The 20155-nt window shown below is 53.8% G+C and overlaps 2 protein-coding genes across 6 annotated transcripts in view; one reads left to right on the top strand and one right to left on the bottom strand.

Annotated features, from left to right (window-relative positions):
- SLC25A48 (solute carrier family 25 member 48) overlaps nucleotides 1–15564 on the bottom strand; it is a 55725-nt gene extending 40161 nt beyond the window's left edge. For 2 of the 5 annotated variants that reach the window (XM_040444524.1, XM_040444525.1), the window contains exon 1: nucleotides 2470–2637. In XM_040444524.1, coding sequence (XP_040300458.1) covers nucleotides 2470–2515 — 46 coding nt within the window. In that variant the 5' untranslated portion in view covers nucleotides 2516–2637. Of the gene's footprint in view, nucleotides 1–2420; nucleotides 2735–3007; nucleotides 3071–11177; nucleotides 12249–12877; nucleotides 13334–15450 lie in introns of those variants that run through there. The other 3 variants (XM_040444526.1, XM_040444528.1, XM_040444529.1) reach the window with 3 other exon arrangements.
- A 245-nt stretch (nucleotides 15565–15809) lies between these two features.
- LOC121010731 (uncharacterized) lies at nucleotides 15810–16670 on the top strand. The gene is made up of 2 exons (XM_040444530.1): nucleotides 15810–16044; nucleotides 16235–16670. Exons 1-2 carry the CDS (start codon nucleotides 15815–15817, stop codon nucleotides 16653–16655), a joined length of 651 nt encoding a protein of 216 aa, XP_040300464.1. The 5' UTR covers nucleotides 15810–15814; the 3' UTR covers nucleotides 16656–16670.
- Nucleotides 16671–20155: the final 3485 nt, after the last annotated feature.

Below are 20155 nucleotides of genomic sequence, written 5' to 3'. Positions count from 1 at the left end.
AGAGAGAGGGAGGGAGGGAGGGAGGGAGGGAGGGAGGGAGGGAGAAACAAAGAATATCTCAAATAGGCTCCATACTCAGCATGGAGCTGGACGTGGGGCTCGACATGGACTCCATGAGGGGCTCAACCCCATGACCCTGGGATCGTGACCTGAGCCGAAATCAAGAGTCAGACACTTAACTGAGTCACCCAGGTGCCCCACAGTGAAGTTGTTTCAAAAATACATGTGTGTGGGGAGTACCTGGGTGGCTCTGTCGGTTGAGCGACTCTTGATTTCACTTCGGTCATGATCTCACAGTTTGTGAGTTCGAGCCCCTCATGCGGCTCAGAGCTGACAGCGCAGAGCCTGCTTGGGATTCTCTCTCTCACCTCTTTCTGCCCCTCCCCCACTAGCAATTGCTCTCTCTCCCCCTAAATAAATAAATAAATAAATAAATAAATAAATAACAACTTTAAAAAACACATGTGAGGGCCCCTGCACTGAGCAACCGACTCTTGATTTTAGCTCAGTCAGGACATGATCTTGCAATCATGAGACTGAGCCCGACATTGGGCTCCACACGGGGTATGGAGTGTGGTTGGATTCTCCCTCTCCTTCTCTCTCCGCCCCTCCCCAGCTCACACACACTCTCTCTCTCTCTCAAAATAAATAAATATTAAAAAATACATGTGGCACTTAAACAGCCTCTGCTACCTACTAAGTATTCAGTTATTACACTCTCCTCACTTCACAGAAGCGAGAAAGCCCCGAGAGCAAAACACAAGAAATGTTAACATCAAGAAAGTAAGGACCATCGCAGAATAAAGGACCATCCACTGCTTACTGCGTGGCTTGGGGAAGGCCCCTGAGTCACCAGAGACCTGGAGCTACTCTGACAGCTTCACCCTCTAGGGCATTTCTCAAACCCAGCCAGGGGCAGCCCTCCTGAAGTTGGTCTGGCTACTTAAGTGGACAGCCTTAAGCAGGGAAGGCTCTCCCTCAGGGTGGGTGATGGTTGGCCAAAGGGGTGGCTCAGTAGGTTAAGCATCTGACTCAGTTTTGGCTCATGGTCTCAGAGGTTCAGGAGTTCTAGCTGGGCATCTGGCTTGCAGAGCCTGCTTGGGATTCTGTCTCCCTCTCACTCTGCCCCTCACTCGCTCTGTCTCTTTTGAAATAAACTTTAAAAACACTAAAAAAAAAAAAAAAAAAAAAAAGAAGAGGGCCTGGATATGGCCAATGAGCCTCTGGATACAGCCTCCCGACCCCCCTCACCCCCCCATGGTAAAGTTAGGACACGGTGGTCTCAGTCTGACTCAAGACAGCCTGTACCAAAAAAAAAACCTGCTTTTGGTAGAAGGAAAGACCTCTGCTCATGACAGGGAAAAGCAGGGGCCTGCAGCCACCTGTGGGTGGACAGAGGTGGGAGGGGCCACCAGAAACGGACAGAAGGGGGGGGGCGGGAATACTATCTGGTCTGTGGCTCTCGTTTCATTTTCATTTTCCTACAAATCTCCTGGTCTTCTCCATTTCCAAAACTCTTGGTGGGGCACAAACATACTAATTATAGCCTCTGCCTCAGTCCCTCAGGTTTTTAGTTTTGTTTTGGATTCTGTCTTTGGGCAGCGGCTGCATTTGCCAGCACCCCTTTTCTGATGATCCTCTTAGATGGGGCCAAAAGAAAGCTAATACTTAACAAAAAGGGAAGTCCTTCTCAAACCCTCCCCAAACCTGGTCAGTAGCTGAGAAAAGAGGAGAACTAAATCTACTGGAAAGAGAAAATCAGAGAAGTAAGGAAATCAATGCAACTCTCGCCCACGCAAGCCCATCCCAGGTCCAGCAAACAGCGGCTCCAGCAGCCGCTCAAAGGGACGACCTCGTCCAAGAGTGCTGGGAGGAGAGACCGGACAGCCGACAAAGGCTGAAAACGGGAAGGGTTCCTCCTATCTGGCAACGGGCACCTGCCGCCAGGGGCTGGGCTCCCAGACCGCCGGCACGCTTCAGCCAGCGCTCCTCCTGGGAGGCGCCGCATCGCGAAGCCAGGCGCCCTCCCGCGCCGGGAGCAATCGCCACCCTCACCCACAAGCTCTTGCAGTCAGGACCCCAACCTCAGGCACACACCGAGTCTCCGAAGGGTGTGTGCGCGCCCGGACTCTCCATTGGCTGTCGGCTTCGACGGCCGGTTTAATCGTTACCGGAGCCGCTTGGGCGGATCCTCACTTTGAGGCAAAGCCGCAGCTCAGAGAGTAGCTGCGAGGCTGGCGGTGGTCAGCCCCGGCAACAGGCGAGGCACCGCGAGCACAGCGAGGCCAGCGGCGGAGGGGCGCTCGGGCAGCAGGCGGAGGCGCACTGGTGCGGAGCCCCCAGACCCCAGCACCATGTGTGAGCTCGGCCGGCTCTCTCTCCTTCTCCCTGGCCCGGGCGTCTCCCACAAGCACACTCACCTCCGGAGTGGGGGTGGGGGGGCTCCCTCCCATCCAGGGCCGGGCTCACCTCCGATCCAGCCCGCCGCGAAGTCCTCCAGCTGGAAGCTGCCCATGGCCACAGTAGCGGCGCCTCGCGCTCCCGCAGCCGGGTGGGTGCCCAGTGAGAGTCCGCGGGGCGTTCCACCCGCCGGCCCGCGCTCGGGGGAGGAGGTGGGAGACTCGGGCGCGCCGTAGGTCCTACTTCGAGTCCCGTCTCCGAGCACAGGACCCGCGGGGCGCCAGCGCTCACCTCTCCGAGGGCCCGTGGCCGCTGCCAGCACGCCCCCAGCGGACCTTAAAGGCGCCGCACCTCGCCCGTCCGGGACGCTGGGGCCCGCGCAGGGCGTTCCCTTAGCCCGCCCTTCTCCCGCGCCCACTCCTTGCCACCACACGTCCTCGGCGCCTCGAGGCCCAGATGCCCGTCCCCGCCTCGCTCAGTCCTCCTCCGAGACACTGCAAGTGTGTCCGGGACAGTTTGGCCGGCCTCATTACAAGAGAGAAAGGCCTTATCCAAGGTCGGGAAGTATTTGATTACAAACACCAAGACCTGTGATAGGATTGTTTACCTGTGAGGACACATCCTCTTTCCAAAAGAGCACCGAAAGAATTCTAACGGAATGAGCGGCTTTCAGCTCGGCCACAAGTTCTTAGTTGTGATGATCGGATTGGAAGCCAGAGACAGTTTCACTAGACACAGGACACACGATTTTGCCCGTTTTAGAGGTTAGGGACTCTTTCTCGACACACCCTCCACACCTCTCTGGCTAGCCCCAGGTTGCAGAACCCTATCTATCCATGAGTAACAAATAGTGTGTGGAAAGCACTTAGCCCCAGGCTAGGCTCCAAGTCAGCTCTAAATAAACATTAGCTATGAGGATGTCTTCAGGCCAGGGTCTGTGCGTGGAAGGAGGGGGGTGCTTTATGCGTGGTCCTGCTTCCCCCTCATAGCAGCTGTGAGTAGGCATTACTAACCCCCCAGTGAGGGTCAGCTTTGTATCAACTTGGCTGGGTGCGCAACAGCACCCCGTGATTCAGTCAAACATTAACGGACCGCGAAGGTGTTTTTGTAGGTATAGTTAACACCTAAAACCAGCTGATTTTAAGTAAGGGAGTTTATCCTTGATCATCTGGGTGCCTTCCACCCAAACTGTTGAAAGGCCTTACAAGCCAAGTGGAGGGGTGCCTGGCTGGCTCAGTTGGAACAGCATACAACTCTCGATCTCAGGGTTGTGAGTTGGGTGTAGAGATTACTTACAAATACAATCTTTTAAAAAAATGTTTATTTATTTTTGAGAGAGAGAGAGAGAGAGAGAATCCTGGTGGGGGAGGGATAGAGAGGGGATAGAGAGCGTGATGCAGGGCTCAAACTGATGAACCATGACATCCTGACCAGAGCCAGAGTCAGACTTTTAACCGACTGAGCCACCCAGGTGCCCCCAATGTTTTTGTTTGCTTTTTGTTTTGTTTCGTTTTGTTTTTAAAGAACAAAATGGAGGCATCCGTGAGGAAAAGGAAATTTCACCTGTAGAATGCAATGTCAGCTCCTAAGCATTCCCAGCCTTCCAGCCTGTGCTCCAGATTTCAGATTTTCCCAGCTAGACCCCACGCTTACCTAATATATATGTCTCCTGCTGATTGTTTCTCTGGTAGACCCCTCTGTTCACCTGACACAATCTTGACAGTACAGATTCCAATCAGCTGCGGGCTTTCTCTTCCCCCTCCCAGCCCCAGCGGGTGATGCTTATTGTCACGCAGCCTGGTCCCACTCAGCACCCTGGGCCCAAGCAAGACCTGGGGATTCAGGGTCATGTCTAATTTCCAGCTCTCCAGGGGCCCAGCTCCCTCCAGCACCGGGTTCAGCCTACACTTTCCACCCTGGGTTCCCAGGAAGGCAGAGGGGTAGTCCTCTCTTCCTCAGGTATCCTCTCTGCAGCGAGGCCCTGAACCCAGGAGGGACCCAGCTTGGCCTGGCTGTGTGGAGAGGCCTCTTTTGGTGCACTGGGAGTTCCTGATCCCCTTCCAAGAAGGAAGATGATTCGATGCTAATGCCCAGCAAGAACCCAACCTTGGCACCCAAAATGGTGAGGGGATGGTCTAGAAGAAGGGGGCTCTGCTGGGCCTGCTCTTCTCCCACCAGCACATCCACATCACGTCACCCAGGCCTCCTTCTTCCCAAGCAAGACAAAGTCTGACCACTGAGGCTTGATCCTAAGGGCCAAGAGGCTGCTGAGGAGTCGGGGCTCACCATCAGCACTGGCCTACCTACCAGGCCTGGGATGTGTGCCGGGACAGTAGAATAAATAAAAGGTCTCCAAAGAATGGCCCTTTTTTTACCGTCACTATTGAGCAAGTCAACAGGTCGAAAGACCCACTCTCTTGGAGGACCACCTACGGGGTGCTAGGGCGGACTGTCATTCCTCGGTCCCGTGTCAGCACGAACTGGCAGGCAGTGGCTCCGGCAGCTCTGGGACAGCCGCCTGAGTCCCGAAATCCGCTGCTTTGCACCGTTCATGAATGCGGCAGGAGGGAAGGAGTAGACTCCTTTCCAGAAGGAACCACAGTCCATGTTCCATTCCCAAATGTATGTCACAGGTCTGCCCATGAGGCACACCGACCGCCAGGCAGGGGGAGGACCCAGGTCCAGCGGCAGTCAAGGGCCAGGCCTGGAGAATCCCAGACCACCAGGCTGTGGGATCCGGCCTGCCACTTACACCTGGCTTCCCTGCTTTGGAGCATTTGCCATGTCGCCACGCACACGTGTCTTCTGCCCTCGGGAGAGAGCAGGTACAGAAACTAAGGCACAGACAGATCAGCTTCCTGGGTTTCCAGGGCAAGAAAAACACCCCTCACTTCCCTGCTCCCTCAACTCCTTCCTGGAAGGTAGCCCCCAGGAGCATTTCCCACTGCAGTGGTGGGGGGGGGGGGGCAGTGCACACGGGATGGGCTGACGTTTGACAGCCACCACTTGCCACCTCTCATCTGCCCTTTCAGGTAAGGACTTGCCTGAGGACCCACTGTGTGCCAGCCTCTGTTCTTGGGAGCTGTCAGAGAGGAGACACTTTGTCTGAGCTGCCACACGGAGGTGGCTGTGGGAGCACTGGGGAGGGACCTGTGTGGCAGGCAGGGCTCAGGGAAGGCCCCCAGGCCTCGAGTCTCCCACCTGCACTTGAGTCCATCCAGCCCCACGGCTCTAGCTCCTCAACTCTCCCTCGGCCAAGCCCTCGCTCCCCACCTGCCGAGCCAAGCCCAGCGGAGAAGCACAGTCCTGAGCCGGCTGCTCCAGTCAGTCTGATGACCTGTGGCCGTGCCCCTGTCTCCTGCTCTCTCGCCTCCTGGAAGCCCATCCCCCCACCCCTCAGCTGTTCTCCCCTTCTCTGCTGCCCTGCTCTCACTCCTTGGTGCTTCCTCCCCGCTGCTTCCATGAGGGGGGGGAGGGGAGAGGGGGGAGGCCAGGAAACCAGCACTCATCTCCCACTCAAACCTCACTTCTGAGCCTGCCTACCTTTACTCAACACCTCCACTTGGGTGACCCCACAGCATTTCCCATGTGACACGTCCCTGATGACCTCTTTAACTCCCCAAGCATGCCTTACTCTGTGTCCCCACCCAGCCAGTCACCCAGGCCGGATCCTGGATGCCGTCTGCGATTCCTTTCTCTCCCTGGGCCCCATCCCAACAGTCATCTCCTCCATGGCTCTGACATGCAGCCCTTTCTGACGTCTCTGCCTGGATCATGGTGACAGAGGCCCTCTGCCCCGTCCCGTCTACCCTCCAGCTGCTGCCCGCCTACCCTCCAGCTGCACCTGCTGCAGCAGTCCTGCATTGGCCTCAGATAATGGGAGCTCTCGGGTCTCTTCCCTGATTCGGAAGGGAAGGGAAGGAGCATACAGTGATTTTCTAGCTGCTATTTGAGCTTCTCGTTGACAGTTCTTTGAGAAAGTCTATTCAGAGCATGTTCAGACTGTATTTGGCCCAGCGTCTATTCAATGTGACTCCCAGTCAAGAAAAGAGGTGTAGGGCTGTGAAGTGGGGCCAAGCAGCCACTGGGAGGCTGGGCGGCCTGGGCTCTGCTTCTGGTGCTGCCGCTGCCCTTGGGCAAGTCCAGGCCTCAATTTCCCCCTCTGTCTTTTGAAGAGAGAGTGCAGATGAGTTCCCTCTTAGGTGGTGTCCAAAAGGTCTGAAATTTCTGGGCCACAGCACCACCAGATATGCGTGTCTTGTCAAGATGTGCCAGCAGAGGGCGCTGCTGTACAGCACTTGGGACTCCCAGGAGTGGGGGGGAAACCGCTTGGCTGCCCCAGTGGGGAGAATTTTCTGGTCTGGTTTCCTCTGCCCTGGGCTGGTGGAGTACGCACTTGGGCACTGAAAGAGGTGCAGACCTGGGAGACTCAGAGGAGTCTGAGGGTGTCAGAGGAGACTGGTGAGGACCCAGCGGAGGATTTTTGGAGTTGACTGTACTTGGAGGGAGAATGCCTCAGTAAAGACAGGTGACAGCCCCAATCTCTTCACCTGCCTTGATTCATCAAGACCTCAAATATACCATGGACTTTTTTTTTTTTTTTTTAACCAGGGCTCTAAGCTGGCCCAGTACTATATGCTCCACCTAGACCATCTCATTGTATTCTGTGAAGAAATTCCCTATTTTATAGGTGAGAAGAGTGCGGCTCAGAGAGGTTAAGCAATTTCCCCAAAGCCACACAGGCAGTGAATGGAGGATTATGCATTTGCTGTACGACTCCAGGACCAGCTCTTAACCAAGGTGCTGCCTCTTGGCCAAGACTCAGAAAGTGGAGGTGACTTCCCCAAAGCCCTTGCTCTCATCCCTGCCCTGGCCCCTCTGTATAAATGTCCTAACCTCTGTGCTTCACTTTCCCCACCATCAATAAGCTGGTAGTAACATTTGCCAATGACACTCATATTCTCAGGGCTTCTGGAGCAGATGCCATGGTCATCAAGGGGAGTACCCTGGGGTACCCTCCATCCATTCCTTCCTGACAGACTCCCATGGGCCTTGCTGGCTCTGTGCTCATCTGAGAGGAAGGAAAGCCTGGCTCTCCTTGACCTTTTCTTCTCAACTGATGGACGCACGTGGGCTGGTGCTGAGAAGTGGAGGCCAGGCAGGTCAAGGGACCAGTAGATCTAGACTGGAGGAGTTTCTGTAGGAGGAAAGGGACATGGGGGTGGGGTGGGGGGAGGATCCAGTACAGCAGTTGAGATCACATCCCAAAGCCGCTGCAGAGCACCTACCGTGGGCCAGCCTGCTGGGGGTGCAGAGGGCGCGAGACGCTGATAGCAGAGACAAGTTTGTGTTGAAGATGTCTACCTGCTCCGCCATGGGCAGGTCTCCCCCATAATGTGTTCAAGCATCAGCTGCAGGACCCTGAGGGGAGGCCAGAGAACCCCATACCCTGCCTCACCTGAAAAGAAAACAGGCCAGTAGGGACAGGGGAAAGTCTTGAGGGCAGACTCAGAGCCTCGGGAAGGAGGGGACATTTGGGCTGGTCCTAAAGAGATGAGCTGGGTTTTGACCCATGAAGGTAGTAGAGAAGGACAGGTGGCCAGAAGGAAGAGGCCGAACAATGTCAAGTGGGGAAAGCAGGATGCCTGGAAGATGCTCCTTGCTGTGGGAGGGGAGGCTGAGGCTGGGAGCCTGACGGCAGAGGACCTTGGCCAGCAAAGTGACTGTGGGCAGTCCTCAGTCTTCATGTTGCCCCACAAGTGGACATAGGACCCGTCCTGCAGCCATCTGCCTGCCTCTCACTGAGACAAACTCCCCGGGCCCATGCCGAGGCAGGCTCTGGCTCCTTGCAAACCAGCTTGAACTGTGGTCTCCTTCCCCGCAGCTGCCTGGGCAGTTCACTGTTACCCCAGCACGTGTGTGTGACCTGAACGCCCTCTGTGTGAGAACGGGGGCCAGGACCGGGGACTGGGGGAAGGGCAGGCAGGAATTAGAGCTACTTTCCACCTCCAGGGACAGTACAGGTCTTCCCACTTGCTGTGAGTCACCTCCAGGAAAGACACAGGGTATGACAAACCCCCCAGCTCTGAACCCACCCAAATCCCACTGTTCTGTGCTCCAGGGTCCCTGTGTACATGGCAAAGAGCACACTTCCTGTTGTTGAGGGAGGAGAGATTTTAAAGGACTCCAAAGAACTCTCAACTTTGTACAAAGTACAAAGGAAAAATTTAAAAGAGCAAAATCCCCCCAAACCATATGGATTAGATTTTCTCCAAAATAGAGATTTGCAAAGTGACAAAAGCTCTGGCCAGGGAGAAGGCTCAGGAGAACCATACTTAAACGAGGTACAAGCCCACTTGGGGCGGGGGCAGAAGGGAAGTCACCCACTGCCCCCAAGCCTGCGTGGTTCTGCTGTAGCTGGCGTCCTGTGATGTCAGCCGGCTACCTCTCCACCGCAGGGCTCCTGCCTGCCAAGCCGCCCCTTCTCCTCCTGTGCACCAGCTGCGGTGAATGAGCTCTCTCTCCCCGTGAATCACCAGAATTTGGCTATCTTGTTTTAGACCATTATGGCAGCCAGTCTCCAACAGGGCCCCCCAGACTTACCATCCATGCCTTTGTGAGGTCTCTTTCCACACTGAATTACAGCTAATCTGCGTGACCAACAGAGTATGACAACGGTGAGAGGATGTGACTCTTGAGGCTAAGTTGTAACTGTCATGACAGCTTTTGTCTCAGTCTCTAGGGTCACTGGGGAAGCCAGTCACCATGCTGTGAGGCTCTCCCCAAACAACCAGCACCAACCCGGCAGCTGAGGCAGTGAGCAGGCAGAGCCTTCAGCCCATCAAGCCCTCAGATGACCAAGCCCTGCCCAAGACCCTGACCACAACTTCACGAGAAACCCCAGGCCACAACGGCCCAGTCAAGCTGCTCCCCGATTCCCGACCCTCACAACAGTCAGAAAATGCACGTATGTCGTTATTTTAAACCACTACGTTTTGAGATGACTTATTATTACACAGAACTAGAGGTCTACTATAAGCTAATGTAAGCCCACCATTTATTAACATGTATTATATCTAAGCGTAATGGTCAAGACCATGGGGTCTACATTAGATACGTTCAAAGCCTGCCTCTACTGGTTTCTGGCTCTGTAGTCTTCAGTCAGCCGTTTAAGCAACCTGTGCCTAGACATTCTCATCTGTGAAATGGGGGTGCTACTTGTACCTAAATGAAATCATTCTTTTTTTGTTTTAAGTGTATTTATTTTGAGAGAGAGAGAGAGTGCAAGTGGAGGAGGGGCAGAGAGAGAGAGAATCCCGAGCCGACTCTGAACTGTCAGTGTAGAGCCCAGGGGGAGGCTCGAACTCAGGAACAGTGAGATCATGACCTGAGTCGCCATCAAGAGACGCTTAACTGACCGAGCCACCCAGGCCCCCCTACATGAAATCATTCTCAACTGAAAATCAATGTACGTGAAGTGCTCAGCCCCATGGCCAGCACAGGGCCAACAATGAAAGTTAGCTCTTATCGTTGTTAGGCCTCTGTATCCTGACGTGTGCTCATGCCTGGTCTGTGTCAGCACAGAACAACTCGCTGACATCAGCTGGACCGACCAGAAGCAGACTGCTTTTCCAGATAAGCTCATTCCCTCACCCAGGACCTCTCCTGCCCCAGATCCTTACTGCAAATAGCTTCCTCAAGAAAACTCTCAGTCTTGAACACTGGAGGTTCTCTTCAGCCTGCTAGCCAGTCAGGTTTGTGCATCTCCCCCCAGGAGGGTTGGGATTAGAACCTGCAGGGCTCTGGGCCCTGCTGATGCTTGGGAGGCCACGTGTATGACCCCCACGTGTGTGGGGGTCATATGGCCGACCCAGCTTGGGCTGTACGGGGAGAGAGTGGCCCCAGTTTCTAACACGCAGCCAGATGCTTCCCCACCCAATCTGTGTCTCTGAGGGCGGTGACAGCCCAGGGATGCCAGCTGGTTGGACCCAGCCATGGGGAATCTAAGAGGGGAAAGACCAGTCACCCCCTCCAAGAACAAAGCCAAGGAGTCCTGCAGCGAGGGCACATATATTTCTTCACCATATTGCCAACCCAGCCCAAAGGGAAGTCATAGGAATGCCCCAAGAAATACTTAAAAGTGCATTTTAAAAAAGAAATTCTTGGACCTAACTGAAACACGACCAATGATTTCTCTCCCATGGCCTCTCAACTTCACTGTCCTCAGGAGGACTAGGGAGCAGGTGAGGGGCAGCCATCAGGTCACCGGGGAGGGGAGGGAGGAGGGGGGCCATGGAACCAGTGCACCGGGACAGAGTGGCTGTGAACGTGGGTACCATGGTGCACAGTCCCAGGAGCGGGTGGGGTGGGTGAGCGCATGCTGTTGTCATAACCACGTGCTGCAGCCTCAGAGCCATCTGCCATGGTGTGGGGTGAGCCTGGAGTCTGGGGTCAGGCTGGGGCACCAGGAAATGGTATCCAGAGAGGCCAGGGAGGGGAGGGCCTCAGCAGATGTGTCATATGCTGCTCTTCCCTACCTGCGGCTGCAAAGCATGGGGAGCCAGGGAAGGAAAGGGGGAAGGAGAAAAGGCGATGTGGGGTGGCCTCCACGGCGCCCGATGGCTGGCAGCTGGCTCTTTCCCTGCTGCATCAAGACCCAGTGAGGAGGGGTGTGTAGGGAAGGGTTTTAAGTACTCAGGCCCTGAGCCCACACAGCCCTGGCTATGAACCCCAGCTCTGCTGTCTGTGAGCTGTGTGAGCCCAGGCAGGCAACTTACCTCTCTGAGCCTGTTTCTTCATCTGGAGAATGGAGCTGATGCAAGGGTCTACCCCCATGAGGATACAGAGATGGTCTCTGTAAGGTGCCTAGCACATAGCAAATGCTCACTTAATGCAAGCTGCACGCATTACTCCGAAGCACCACGTTAGCGCACCAACTCCAATCCTTGTAGTGAAGTGATTTATTTAGTCTCTGGTCTGCATCCCTCAGTTGTTCAGAGGACCCTGGTCCTGCTCCCTTCCTCTGAGCTTGGAACAGGCTACTGCAGAGGAGGACCGTGGGACGGTCTGAGTGCTGGGCCGGGCAGACATCTCCTTGGTGGAGTGCCTTTGGGGGCTGCTGCTGTCCCCTTGGCCTCGGGCAGTTTTTCCAGCTAGGAGGGCCGAGGGAGCACCCAGGGCTGTGGGGTCACTTCCTGAGGCTGAGGCTGTGGCTGCGGGGGGCACAGGCTGAGCATCTCAGCTCCAGTCCTCGAGGAGAAGGACTGCTCCTGCCCCAGGCCTGCTCAGTCGGACACTGGTGTGGAGGTGCACCCTGGCAGGGCACAGGATCTTCTTGTTGGCCCACCCAAATAGACTGAGAGGGGATGGACAGGCCTGCCAGCGTTTGGGCTCCTCCTGCCAGCTCCGTGGTTCCTAGGCACCCAGGCAGAGGGGGGGGGTAAGGCAGAGTTGTGGTCCCAGGCCAGTTCTGGAACCCTCACCCCCAGCCACGTTCAGCTCTTGCAGATGAGCAGGTGCTGGGGCCCAATCTTCAGCGGCTCCAGCAGCTAGTAACTCACACTCCTTCACAAAGTCGCTGCACCAGGCCTGGGCAGCATCCCTGTGGGCTCCTGGCTCCCCAGCGGAGAGACTGGAGGCCCAGGGCTGGCGTGCAGCTCCTCCTCGAGGGTTCTGTAGTAAGGCACGAATCCCGAGCCACCAAGGGCATGGTCCCTGAAGGCAGCATCACTGGAGGAAGGGGCAGTCAGGCCGCTGTCATGGAAGTGCCCCTCTGGGACCAGCAGGATGGGGCAGCAGGGTGGCGAGCGAGAGGACCCAGGGAGGTGGTCTGGGCTTGCCGAGGCAGCCTGTGTGGGAAGGAGACAAGACGGTCAGCCAGGCTCCCAAGTTTGGCTAGAAATCCAGTGCTGGCCTTGTGCCTGCAACACCCCAGCAGCGGTAGGGAAGGAGGCAGGGTGCATGACTACTCTGCAGACTGGAGAACAGTGAGCAATATCATTCAGCCCCCTGGGCCTCCCGGCCGGAAGGAGTGCATCTGGGATCACATCCACTCATCCCGCCTGCTCCGTCTCTGTGGTCACGGCACGGCCCCCAGCTCTGTGACTGGTAGTGACACGACAGGGCACCGGCTTGGGGTCGGAGCCCAGGTTTGCTCTTGCTACCAAGTCGCTTAACTGCCCTGAGACTCATTTTTCTCCCCTCTGTCATGTGGGAGCAGCAATCAGCCGTCTCTCATCGGACTATCATTAGGACAGGTGAGATGATGTACTTGGAGCATCGGCTGGGGTGCCCAGTGAGTCCTAAGGACTACACAGGTGCTTCTGTCGGGGAACACCGGCTAAGCCTGGTGTAATGACCGCGTTACTGTACGAAATTCTCACAACGGCTCCCCCAGTAGCTCCACCATTGCCTCCCTTTGTAAGGACTTTGAAGCTCAAGGGGCTTAAACACATTCCCCGGGGCCACGCCCACTCACAGAGCACGCGCAGCTGACGGTCATCCTGCAGACGCAGCCGGCCAGCCCCTCCTTCCTGGTGCATGGGTCTCGGGAGCCCCAGCATGACCTGCCAGGAAGGGCCAGCCTGGGAAAACACTCCTCCTTGGAGCGGTAGAAAGGGAAGAAGCCGCTGGACGGTTCTGAGTCCTCATGGAATGCTGGATCTCTGACAGTCTGGTCTCCTTCTTGGTCCCTGCAAGCCTCAGGCTGTGGGACCAGCTCCCCCACAGCCAGGAGAGTCCCAGAGGTGCGAAAGAAGGGCAGGTACTCTAAGGCCACCGGAGACCCATGGGAGAGGTCAAGGCTGCTGAGGGGCTCACTGCCCCTTGAACGGCTGGCCTGTGGGTGCTGGGACAGGGGCTCTGGGCCGGCCGCCTCCAGGAGGCTCTGGGAAGCCGAGACACTGGGCTCAGGCTCACAGCTCTTCTGGGATGACTGGAAAGAGAATGGTGTTCCACCTGTTACCGCAGCCCAAAGTCCCCGCCCCCTCGCCCCCTCTCCCATTCCTGCTGACACTGGAGGCCAGAGGGGTCTTTCCAAAGCATAAACCTGAGTGTGCTCCCCTCCAGGAGAACCCAGCGGCAGCTGCCAGCCACAGTCAGGTTACCCAAGAGCCCTGCATGCTTCCCCCACGCACAGCTGGTTCCACTCTGTATACACAGGCCTCCTTGCCCTTCCTTGGTCACACAAAGCTTGGCCCTGCTTTAGAACCTATGCCCAGATCTGCCCTTCCCCTCTCAGTTCAAAGGAGCTTTCCCAACCCCTGCCTCCCCCAATCCCTGCGCTGACTCCCAATCACTCCGGCCTCACGTCTCCCACGCTGGAACGTTCTTGGTCTGAGTCTGCCTATTCTGGGGTGTGGTGGTCTCGTCTCATTGTGGGCATGCAATATTGATACTTTTCCAACAAATGACGGGGCTAATTTGCTGACTCTCAGGCCATCTCATATTCCCTGCACTGTCCAGTCCATCCACACAGACCTCTCAGTCCTTCTCAACTCGCCAAGCAGCCTCCTGCCACCGGCCCTTCACTCATGCTAATGCTCCTGCCTGGAATCTCTTCCTTCTCCTTTTTCCTGGTTGACAACTTCAGCTTGTGGCTCCAGGCTCCCATCCTTCCCCGGTTTAGCTGCTTCACTCTGTTGCTGACTTCCACCACCCTGATGCCCCTCATTCGGAGCATCCACACCTCTGCTGTGAAACATTCATCTGCATGGTGACTTGATTAATATCTCTCATCTCACCAGTTATAAATTCCACTGAGGCTAGGCCCATCTGTCTTCTGTATCCTCAAGGCCTAGAACAGCCTTGGCATATGGCAGATACCAAATATTGGAATAAAGGAAAGAAAGGTGGGAGAGAAGGAGGAAGAAAGAGAATATTAAACTGGGCTTGTCCAGGAGCAAAGTCCTTGCCAGACTCCCTGTCAATAGGAAGGGGAAGGCAGGTCTTGTGGGGAGGCTGGGAAGGGGAATAAGGAATTACTTCCCAGGCCCAGAGTGGGACACAGAAGCCCAGAGCACCTGTCAGTGAAAAAACAACCCATTCTCCACCTTTGCCCATCAGGGTCAGACCCAGAGCCCACGGGTACATGTGGCGTGCAGGGGTACCCCGTGGATTCTGAGTCCCATAGGAAGGACTTATGGTCTGGCCCTGGCCTTCTTGATCCTTGCTGGGGTCTCTGGGCCTTGAGTTCCCCACCCCAGCCACATGTGTGGTCATGCCTGTCCTAACTCCTTGTGTGCAGCTTGACCACCACTGTCCCTTTTGAAAGTCCTAACCCTTGGTGACGGCCCATGGCCCCACAGACTGTGAGCTCCTGAGGAGCAGGGACCAGACCTCCTCCTCCACCCCAGACACACCACGGCCCCTCTGCAGGTAGACCACGGGAGCCCCCTCCCAACTTTGCTGGGCCTAGGGAACAAGATGGTGTGGAGGCCCTGTCAGGGTTGGAGGCCAAGCCTACCCTGTTCTGAAGCCTGTGCTCTTTTCACAATGACCTACATGGTGTTGTGGTCTCAACTGTGTCCCCCATAAGATATGCTGAGGTCCTAACTCCTGGTACCTGGGAAAGGGATCTTATTTGGAAAGAGAGTCTTTGTAGATGCAGTCAAGGTAAAATGAGGTCATACTGGATTAGGATGGCCCTATATCCAATGACTGGTGTCCTTTATGAGGGAAATTTGGACACAGACACAAGGGGAGCATCATACAACAGTGGTGGCAGAGACGGGAGGGATGCTGCCCAAGCCAAGAGATGCCACGGATCGCCAGGAGCCACCAGGAACTAGGAGAGGCAAGGAACACCTTCTCCTTGAGCCCCCAAGAAGGAGCCTGCCTTCAGAACTGTGACAGAACACACTGGTGTTGTGTTAAGCCACCCAGTTTATGGTGACTTGTTTCAGCAGCCCCAGGACACTCACACATACAGGTGGGTTGGATGGCCGATTGTGTGGGTGAAGGGAGTCGACACGAGAATGAAGGCGTGCCGAGCCTCGTGAGCAGTTTATGGGGAGAGTCTCCCTGCAGGGGCTGGGTCTCCCCAGACCTTACCCTTCCTGCCATCCAGAGGTGTTGGCCCAGAGGCTCTCCCATGTCTGAGTCTTGCCCGCCTGGGCCCTTGCTCCACTTCACCAGTGGGTTCTGGATTCAAGGAGGCCAGGTATGTCCCCACCTACTCTCCAGAGGGGCTTATGCTGTCCCTCGGCCACCGTCTCGGCATCCGTTCTGGAGTCAGTGGTAGCCCCACATTGTGCCATGATCAAGGTTAATCTCCAGACTCTGATGGAAAAGACAAAGCTGCCTTTGGCAGATCCCTTCCTCCTGGCCTGCTCTTCCCCCTGGCAAATCCCCCTCTGCCTGTCAGAGAAGGTTCCACCATGAAGTCACAAGGCCTGCTGCCAGGCAAGAAAGCCAGATGGCACCGTTACCATGGAGACCCCTGCCCAAGCACCCAACACCTGTGATCATCACCTGCCTCTTAATTCAGCTTAATCCAGATCTCCCCCCTGGGACTTGCAGGATACAAAGGGAGGGCAGGCATCTTCTGGAATCAGAACAGCTCTCCATGACAGATCCAGTGAGCTCACTCAAGGACTTGTGCCCAGAGATTCAGTGCCTCAGCGCCTCAGCAGCCTCCCCAGGAAGGTGAGGGGGCACCCCAAGGATTCCTGCTGTTGTCTCAGGCTGTCTAGACCGCTCCGTACCTGAGTGCTTCAGTCCCCTTGGGTTTCTACTCTTGCCACTTGATTTTAGCCCCCTCTCCTCTGTGGGTCTTTCCCAGTCACTTGAGAGCACAGAGTGAGACACAAAGCCTAATGCCCACTTTCCCCCACAGGGCCACCCTTCCCAGCTCTGTCCCAGGCCTGATGGTCCCGCACAGAGGGAAGAGACCAGCCTTTGTTGTCACACCTCCCAAGAATCAGCTGCTGCACTGGGCGTTTCCCCACATGCAGCCCTCTCTACAGACCTTCAAGTTGGAAATAGCACCACTGTTGTGCTGTGTTAGAGACTGGGGAGCTGAGCCTCCGCTAGGACGGCCTTCAGAGGTAGTCTTTAGCCTTAGGGCTGGAGGCTGGAGAACCCCAGCCGAGGGCCACAAGGCCCTGGTATCTCCAGGACCTCAAGCTTCTCCACTGCTGGATTCCAAGCACAGTGTGACCCAGCAGGGCTCCTCGGGGCCAGGCCCCGGACCCCCCCACCCCTACCCCAGGGCCGTTAAAGCTTGCTTTTCTTGTTTTATGGAATTAACTCTTTAATCCACGTGGAATGTATGTTTTGTAAGTGGTAACAGATAAGGCTCTAATTTTATTTTATGAGTTATATGTGTTGATTCAATACCATTGATGAATAATGGATCTCCCCACCAACCTGATTTGAAAAGCCAGAATAAACACGTTTGAAATTCATAACTATTTGAAACTCCAGTCAGTTTCTCTAATTTGTTTATTGCTCTGTCCCTCTTTGTCTCTTTTGGTACCAATTCCATACATTATACATTTATTCATTTATTTATTTATTTATGTTTGTTTGTTTGTTTGTTTGTTTGTTTGTTTGTTTTTGAGAGACAGAGAGACAGAGTGTAACCGGGGGAGGGGCAGACACAGGAGAGGGAGACACAGAATCCGAAGCAGGCTCCAGGCTCTGAGCTGTCAGCACAGAGCCCAACGCAGGGCTCAAACCCATGAACTGCAAGATCGTGACCTAAGCTGAAGTCGGATGCTGAACCGACTGAGCCACCCAGGCACCCCTATTTACTTATTTATTAATAAGTAGGCTCCAGGGTGCCTGGGTGGCTCAGTCGGTTCAGCATCCGACTTCAGCCCAGGTCACTATCTTGCAGGTTGTGAGTTCGAGCCCCACGTCAGGCTCTGTGCTTGGAGCCTGGAGCCTGCTTCTGATTCTGTGTCTCCCTGTCTCTCTGCCCCTCCCCTGTTCGCGCTCTGTCTCTGTCTCTCTGTCTCTGCCTCTCTCAAAAATAAACATTAAAAGAAAAAAAAAAAGTAGGCTCTGTGCCCGATGCGGGGCTTGAACTCATGACTCTGAGACCAAGAGTCACATGCTCTACCCACTGAGCTGCTTAGGCACCCCCCTTATACAGCCATATTTTAAAAAATCAGCTTTATTGAGGTCTAGTTTATATACATTATAAAGCATATCATTCCCAACCTAAAATCCATGTAGCAACCCCAAAATTAATATACAGAAATGCCTCTCTTCACGTAGTACCCCCTGCCCCAGCCTTCCAGCCCCAAGCAACAACTGATTTGCGTTTTGATGCCAGAGATTCATTTTGTGTGTTCTAGAATAAATGGAATCACACAGTACGTAGTTTTGTGCGCAGCTTCCTTGTTTTCAGCATTTTGTTTTTAAGATTCACCCACGTTGGCGGCATTCTGTTTGCACCTTTCTACACCACAGTGTGTTTGTCGATTCATTGGTGGGCCGTTGGGTTGTTTCCATTAGCAATTAGGCTGCTGGGCATGGTAGTGTACGAGACGGTGGGGGCAAAGTTTCCGTTTCTCTTCGGTAAGCACTCACGATGTGAATAGCTTGATCACACGGTAAGCACGTGTTTACGAAGCTGACGCACTGATTCCCAAGCCAGGTTGTGCCCTTTTACGTTCCCAGGGGCAGGGTATGAAAGATGGAGTTTCTCTCCATCACTTTAAAAGTTCTGCCATTCTGGTGGGTATGTACGAGGACAGCATTATGGTTTTAGTTTACGATAACGACTCGTGATGTTGAGCATCTTTTCATGTGCATATCGTCAATTCATATACTTTCATCTGTTAAGAGTTTGAATCTTTTGCGTATTTAACAACTTTATTGTTATAAAGTACAACAAACCGCATATATGCAAAGTATGCAATTTGCCCGTTTTTCACATTTGTCAGGCAAACGTGATAACCACTACACTACGGAAACCCGCTTCCCAGTTTTCACATTTGTATGCACCTGGGAAACCATCACCACAATCAGGATACCAAGTATTTTTATCAGTCCCCCAAATTTCCTGATGCACTTTTGTAATCTGTCCCTCCCATGTCCAGGCAACCACTTGATCTGCTCTCTGTCACTATAGATTATTCTGTATTTTCTAGAAATTTACATAAATGGAATCATACACCAGATACTTTAACTTTTTCTTAATTTGAGAGAAAGAGAGAGAGGACATGGAGGAGAGGGGGGACAGGGGAGGAGAGAGAGAATTTTAAGCAGGCTCCACACTCAGCACAGAACCTGATGTGGGGCTCGATCCCACGATCCTGGGATCATCACCTGAGCCAAAATTGAGAGCTGGACGCTCGAATGAATGAACCACCCAGATGCCCCTACTTTGACTTGTCTTACACAGCATAATATTTGCGAGATTCCTTTATGTTTTTGCATGTACCAATAGTTTGTTCCTTTTTTCTTACAGAGTGCTGTTTCATTGTATGGATGTATCACAATCCTTATTCCACAATATGTAGCATGTCATGTTTTTCCAGCTATTTTGATGGTATTTAGCTTTCATTTTCAGCCATTTATAATGTGTCTAGGCATGGTTTCCAATGACCTTATCCTTTGGGGGTTTGCAGAGCCTCCAGAATATATCAGTTTACATCTTTCACCAAATCTTGGAAGGCTTATTTCTTCCAATATTTTTTTGCAGTTGATTTTTCTTCTCCTGCTGGGACTCCAGTGACACCTCTGAGGGACCACCTAGCCCCTGTTTCTGGGCTTCCACCCTGAGGAACATGGACTCATGTGGGGGCTGGTCTAGAACCTTGTTGTTTGGATGGGGTGGGGGCTGGGCACAGGAACCAAGCTGCAATGGCAGTGGGGGTTGTTGGAGAATCTCTTGAGCTGGGAGTTCTTCCTGGGCCTTCTAACTATCCCTTTTATGGCTCTTGCCTTTTCCTGATGTTTGTGGCCCTAAGAACCATCTGCCCCTCTCCAAGCCAGTGTCCCACCTGAAGTCACAGGGCAGACTGGGTACGACATCCTTGGGCTCTCCCCTCCCTGGAGTGGCTCCAGGACCTCCCATGGTGGGGTCAGAACTAGATGCCTACCCTTCCTGACCTGTCTGTGCCCAGTCCCTTAGCATTGCCCCTTTCTTCTCCATGACACATCCTTGATGCCTTCTTTATCAAATTAAAAAAGAAAAAAATTAAATTTAACCTTTAAAAATTTAAATATATTTTCCCACAGGTCCCTGGTGCTCTGCTCATTTTTTTTCTAATTTTCTTTTCTCTCTGTTCTTCAGACTGCATAATTTCTATTCATCTATCTTGAAGTTTATAGGTTTTTTTCGCCCTCTCATCATCACCAAGCTGCTATTGAAATCAGTAAATTTTTTAAATTCCGATTTTGTATTTTTCAGTCCTAACATTTCCATCTGGTTCCTTTTTATAGGTCCTGTGTCTACGCTGAGAACTTCTATCCTTTTATTCATTCCAAATGTGTTTTTCTTGACCTAATGGAGCACAGTTATAATAGCTTCTTTGAACTCTTGGTTTGATCATTGCAATGCATGGGCCACCTTTGGCATTGGCATTTATTGTCTCTTCCTTGGAGAAGTGGCCACATTTTCCTGGTTCTTTGTATGTTGGCTAATTTTGAATTGTCCCAGACATTGTGAATGTTATGTTGTGTAGACTTTGGGTCCTGTAAATAATCTTCCAGAGAAGTCTATATTTTTGTTCTAGCAGACAAGCAACTGGGTTAGGTTCAAGCTGCATGTTCTGTCTTGCCTTCCGTACATAACGACTCA

This window comes from Herpailurus yagouaroundi, unplaced genomic scaffold, assembly GCF_014898765.1.
Source record: "Herpailurus yagouaroundi ecotype Mexico unplaced genomic scaffold, PumYag 192, whole genome shotgun sequence".
NCBI classification, from domain to species: Eukaryota; Metazoa; Chordata; class Mammalia; order Carnivora; family Felidae; genus Herpailurus; species Herpailurus yagouaroundi.
Note: the sequence above shows the minus strand (reverse complement) of the source record. Positions and strands in the feature narration are given on the sequence as shown.

Coding starts and splice junctions, on each gene's coding strand:
- LOC121010731 (XM_040444530.1), top strand. CDS start 15,815: ATGGCACCGTTACCATGGAGACCCCTGCCCAAGCACCCAACACCTGTG. Junction 16,045..16,234: donor TCAGCAGCCTCCCCAGGAAG/GTGAGGGGGCAC, acceptor TTTCCCCCACAG/GGCCACCCTTCCCAGCTCTG.